The sequence below is a fragment of the Leptinotarsa decemlineata genome, unplaced genomic scaffold (assembly GCF_025532065.1).
Source record: "Leptinotarsa decemlineata unplaced genomic scaffold, Ldec_3_MD MMD2_tig00000035_RagTag_RagTag, whole genome shotgun sequence".
NCBI classification, from domain to species: Eukaryota; Metazoa; Arthropoda; class Insecta; order Coleoptera; family Chrysomelidae; genus Leptinotarsa; species Leptinotarsa decemlineata.
Window position 1 is genome coordinate 26,474,425 of NW_027412540.1, and position 6,092 is coordinate 26,480,516.

General features: G+C 35.0%; 1 protein-coding gene across 1 annotated transcript; it reads right to left on the reverse strand.

Moving 5' to 3' along the window:
• Positions 1-205: 205 nt before the first annotated feature.
• Positions 206-4,430, reverse strand: LOC111516314 (uncharacterized). Its single transcript, XM_023172484.2, has 3 exons — positions 4,235-4,430; positions 4,096-4,173; positions 206-656 (listed from the first exon to the last, which is right to left on the reverse strand). Exons 1-3 carry the CDS (start codon positions 4,384-4,386, stop codon positions 296-298), a joined length of 591 nt encoding a protein of 196 aa, XP_023028252.2. The 5' UTR covers positions 4,387-4,430; the 3' UTR covers positions 206-295.
• Positions 4,431-6,092: the final 1,662 nt, after the last annotated feature.

The window sequence follows — 6,092 nt, forward strand, 5'->3', positions numbered from 1 at the left end:
ACAAGTTTTCGAGTTTTCACGATTGGCCTTTGCAGTTTTGTTTGTATGTTTGATGGGGTGTGTGTTTGTTTCAGGTCAATATGGATGTAAATATTGGTGGTCCTTTTCCTTAACTTATTTCAGTGAAATAACCCTCTTCAAATAACGATTACCCTCGTTAGGGGAGTATATTTTTAGGAGAGAGGTTCTGTATAGAGATAAGAAGTAGAAAGCCAAAACGTTTCTTTCCAAAAATTATACAAAATTTCAAGTAAAAAAAATAATACTTCAAATAATCATGTAGTTCTTGCACGCTTCAGCTTGACTCTTTTTTTTCCTCACTGGGGTTAGTTTTGTTTGTTTGGCCGATATTAGCTAGATCTTTGAGTCCCAGTATATCTGACAGTCCTGAGAGTATGGATGAGCTAGATTCTCTGTCCGCAGTACTTATATTGTGGCTAACCTTCACTTGTTTATTTGGTAACAGTGGAAAATGGGATCCATTCAGAGTCGGAGTACCGTCTTCCAACAAATTGATGCTTCCAAAATTGGCAGGTATTATACCCGTTATTGACACCCCACTGATATTCGTTTGAATAGGTATGGGGATACTTGACAAGTCTATTAAAGTTCCGTTGGAATCTGGATCGAAGAAGGAAACATCTATTTCTTCGTGCCTGGAATTGAAAATTGTATGTTAGATCACAAATGTAAAATTATGAATTGTTAGTACTAGGTTCTGCTTGGCAAAGGTTCTACCGGTGAGAAAGTTATCAAAGTGCTTGAAAAGATAGTAGTCGGTTGGCAAGAGGTCTGGGGAGCTTAATTTTCGGACGGTAATTTGTGAAACATGCGGACGGGCGTTGTCATAGACAGGGATCGGACTTCTGTTGAGCAGTGCCGGCTGTTGTTGACGCAATTTTTGGTACTTCTCGTTGATTTTCTCACAATATAGGAATGTGCTGTGATGATTTGGCCCGGTTTTCGTATTTGGAAATGTGGTATATTAGAACTTAGAACGCATTCTAGTGACAAGTGTCAATTGAGACAGTTGACACTTGACATATGAGAAATAAAATGGTGTACGGGACCACATGTTCAAGTCTTATGTAAAGGTAAAATCTAATAATGGACGCTGCTTCCTATTAGTCGTTATTTCACTGAATGAACCACGAATCATTCCAATTAGGCTAGAACCTATTTCAGGAAAGTGCATGGTTAGCTCATCGGTATCCAACAACTGCCCTGAACGTCTCCTGACGTCGTAGAGGATCCACTTTTCATCACACGTGACGACCCATCCAAAAAACGATCGTTTTGGTTGAGCAAAAGTAAAGAACAGACCTCGAAACGTGACAATTTCTATCCACCAACCGCCACTGTCTTATGGTCCAACTTACTTCAAATGTAAACAAACTCTCCATAACCTCTCATTACCCGCCACACTCCCTCGCCAATAAGTTGTACAGAAAAGGATAGTACGATACCCATTTCAAAACACATGTATTGTATTGATATAGGAACCGTGCAGGCATGGCAACTCTATGTCTTATTATTACTCTGAGTCGCATACAGTACAGAGAGCGTTGGCTGACTGGATGACAATATGGCTAATATACCAGTAACGTTGAATTTCTTATTTTTGGTGGGTGGCATGAATGCATAATTGATTTATTTTATTAGGGTTCATGAACATTCGAAAACCATTTAAAAATACAGCTCGTTAAATTATATTTATTGGTTTATTTGGCATTAAAAATGTATGTCATATCGGATCCATGCTGCTTGTTATTGCAACATTGAGTTTCAACTTTTTCTTAGCTGACAGCTCGCGTAGGAACAATTCGTTTTTTCATCGAGTTCAGTTTGTGTGTGTTTTAGAGATATATTTGAATATTAATATGGTGCATTCTTGTGCTAATTTTGATTGTGCGGAAAGGCACAATAAAACGGAAAGCGCATTGGTTTATATGTGAGTTATTTCATATAATGAGTTTAGGTTCCCAAAGGATAAAATGATGAGAAAAAAATGGGTGAAAGTATTAACAAGAAATAAGTAAAATCCTTCCACTCTTCCAAGACTTCATAGAAATCATTTAAAAAGTGACTATAAATGACAGTGGAACGAAAATATGGAATTTTATGACACAGTTTTTTATTTCAACTTCAAGTATTCTCCACAGAAAGTATTATCTGGAGTTAATACTGTTGCTGAAAGTATGAAAGAAAATTATTGCAGTTGTACAGATTGAGGATTGTAGAATAAATTGATTATTTGAAATAATTCTTTAATCCAGTTTGCTATATTTTTTGATTTTCATAACTGTATATTATTGCATAATGCATAAAATCATAGTTTAGGTAAATATTTTGTGATCTTTCGAATTTGTGTAATGATTTTAGATATAGAGCGTAGTTCCAAACATGACTTTTCGTATACATTTCATTTCATGTGTAGAATTTTTCATTAACTGAAACGTTAACGGGTTCATATACACTTCCATAAATAAATTGATAATTACAGGCTCCCTAAATTTTACGATTTGGTAATGTTGATTATTTCTATTGTTTCTATTAGTCAATCGAACAAGAAGCGGGAATAGGGTCGTGAAGTCACCACCCTATCAAATTTGATTTTTAATAATTAATTACGGGAAAACTACGGTACTTAGAGAGATGAAACAAAGTGCACTGTTTTTCAATTTAAAATTTCCATCAAGTGAATTATAAACCAAAAATCATGAAACAAGCTCATTACCCAAATCTTTAGATTTGGGTGGAAGATCTACCAGATCTCATTCATCCACACTTTATAATAAATGCCTTCGAAAATAGACACCAGATTGATTCTATTTACACATATTTTGTTGTTGCATAAACTAAACGCTTTGGGTATCGAGAAAAACATTCTGAAATGAATTGAAAATTTTCTTGTTCGTAGAGTCCAACATGTAAAATATGGTTACTTAGTATCTTCACCAATCGCAGTTCCATCTGGTGTACCGCAAGGATCTCATTTGGGACCATTACTTTTCAATCTATTCGTAAGTTTAATTGAACGATGTTATTCTCTATAGTGGATGTCTTCTGTTTGCTGATGATCTGAAGATATTTAAAGTTATTCATGACTCATGTGATACTGAATTATTACAGTACGATTTATCCAACTTTGTACACTGGTGTGATCTAAACTTATTGCAATTGAATATAGACAAATGTTAAGAGTTTCCTTTTTTCCATATAAAATCAAGCAATCAGAACTGGAAACAACAAATGCAATCAAAGCTTTAGGAATAACTCATTTTGCAAATGTTTCTTTTAGATCACTGAAAATAGGTATTAGGTTCCACACTTAGATCTGCAAAGGAATTATCTCACTCTCTTCTTTAAAAAGTATATATTGCTCAATAGTTGGATCAATAATTGGATACAACTCCACAACTTGGTGCTCCTCATATAATGGGGATATTATTGATATGCTTTTCAAAACAAGTTTTATACTCTGCATATGAAGTGGGATATCATATTTGGAAATAGAACTGTATATAAAATCATATTGAACATTATTAACTTGAATATTCTGGCTCATAGCATATTAGAATGAGATATTACACTAATTCACAAAATATTCAGTGGTAGCATTAATTCATCGAAACTTGTCGAACTTACAACTTTAAATGTGAATCCAAGGAGAACAAGAAAGAAATTCGAAAATCTTCAAAGTACCCTTTCATCGTACTAACTATAGCCAGAATGAGTCTATGGGTAAAATTTTGAGACTTGCAAACATGCAAACACATACCTACAATATAGATTTGGAATTTTTCAATTCTTGTTTGAAATCATTTGAAATAACTGTAATAATATTGTAATTATTTCGCTCATTTTTACCTATTTTTATAGTGTTTCCTTACATCTAGCTGTTACTTATAGATTAATGTTACAGTACATACCTATGTGTCAATTTGATGATTATTTTGTAACAAATATGCAATGCCGTAAATAAATGAATAGAAAGATATCAATCCAAAACTTGAATGGTGAATGTTCTAGTTTATGAAAGGAGACAATTTAACGGAAAGAAGTCATTTCTAGTTTAAAAAATATAATACATACGTTTCGTTTCCGGCAATGGTGTCATTTCCAGCATCTGTCAGTATCCCAATTTCATAAACAACAGACTTGATAACGTATCTAGAACATCATCAGTATTAATTGATATAAACAAGAACTTTAATGAAGTGCTAAAACGTACAAATTTTGAGTTGGTTCTGATGTGTTGTTGGAGACGGTGGTAGTTTCAATGTTTTCTATCGCTTCCGTAGGATAATCTTCAGGAATGAAGGGTACAGCCAGGACTGAATTCACCAACAAAATGGCACCAACGACAGAAAGAAGCCGCAACATCTTGTTATACTTTCGGCGGTAACTATTGATTACTGCGAAATTTTCTAAGTGAATTATCCTTTTATGCACTTCAGATTTAATATAATTAGCAACATTTGTGGCGTGTGAGTCACAGCAAATATTCATTACAATGTGTTAATTATCACCAACCTCAAACTGGTGTTTTGGCAATGACGTTCAAGACATCTACAATGTAGACGAATGAGTTCAACTAGATTTAATATGTATTTTCACGGTTTAGGTACTTTTCATATGTCTTAAGTTTATTTAAGACAAAACACAAGCACTACATGAAAATTCTAAGGCACTCTAAGAGCGGTGTCTGTGCACGTTGGATTTGAATCGCTGGAGATTAAATTCATTTGGAAAAACGTGCTTAGAAAGTTTATTCCATATAAACGCAGTTCTCTAGATGAAGGAGTACTTAAACAGTAAAGTTCGAGGTGTACTGAGTTGAATCTCGAAATGATGAGCAGTCACAGTCCGTCGCGTATTTCTGATATGTACCGCTCTTGGTCTTGGTGGAATCAAATTTGCCAAGTCACTTGAACACCTCCCGTGAAAGTATCTATAAAGAGAGATAAATCTCCAACCTTTCATCCATGTTCCAGACTATCAAGTTTGCAAGTGACGTTCCTGTCTCCAATCATGCGAATAGCTCTTTCTTGGATGGAATCCAGCAGCTTCGGGGTATGGTTATGGACGGAGCTCCATACATGCGAACAACACTCCAAAAAAAGGCCTGATCTGAGCTTTATAAAGCAGCAAAAGTTGCTGTGGTGTGTACAGTTTTCTGGTTCGGAAGAGTGTTCTAAGCTTTTGAGAAGCAGCCTTTGCAGTTCCAGCGACATGATTGTGCCAAGACATATCGGTGTCCATTTCAACCCCAACAAACTCATCGAAGCAGAAAGCGGAATTGTCCCTCCTGAAATTATTATTTCCGGTTCGGAGACTTTATCTTTTTGAAGAAAACCGATACCTGGGTTTTTGTAGCACCGAATTGAACCTGATTACTTTCACTCCAATTCAATATCACCTCCAACCAATATTCTTGGTTGGTTCATCCAAATATGCCAATGTCCTATAACTGAATATGGGTAAACCAGGTCCATGGCTTGCTTTTGTAGGTTTTTGGAAAGAACGGAGTCTATAATATTTACCTTATAACCGTTATTAACCGCGATTTGTTTGATCAAACTCAGCTCTCTCTGGAAATCACTTTTAGGCAGTGGAATATTCAATAATCTGTTAAGCATATTATTAAATGCAGCAACTTTATGCTGGTAAGGGTGTGTGGAGAAATTATGCATGATAATGTCCGTGTACGATGGTTTGTGGAAAATAGCAAATTCATGTTTATTGTTATTTTTCGCAATGGGTAAGTCAAGGTAATTTATTGAATTATTTACCTCCCTCTCAGCTCTCAGTGGTGAATTTTATTGATGGGTGGATGGAATTGGCATATTCAATGAACTTGCCTCATTGCCTATCTGTACCAGTAAAATATACTAAGATATCATCTACGTATCTGTACCAGTACAAAAAACTGTTAGCTAACTGATTATTATGGATTTCATACTCTATGTTATCATGGATAACATAGCTAACTAACTGTTAGCTAACTGTCAGCTAGCTAACAGTTTTTTATACTGGTACAGATACGTAGATGATATCTTAGTTTGTTTTACTGGTACAAATAGGCAATT

Excerpts from the sequence above, each read along its gene's own strand:
- LOC111516314 (XM_023172484.2), bottom strand. The coding sequence starts at position 4,386 with ATGTTGCGGCTTCTTTCTGTCGTTGGTGCCATTTTGTTGGTGAATTCA. Across the intron at positions 4,174-4,234 it reads TCAGAACCAACTCAAAATTT|ATACGTTATCAAGTCTGTTG; the intron begins GTACGTTTTAGC and ends ATGATGTTCTAG. Across the intron at positions 657-4,095 it reads ACCATTGCCGGAAACGAAAC|GCACGAAGAAATAGATGTTT; the intron begins GTATGTATTATA and ends TTTCAATTCCAG.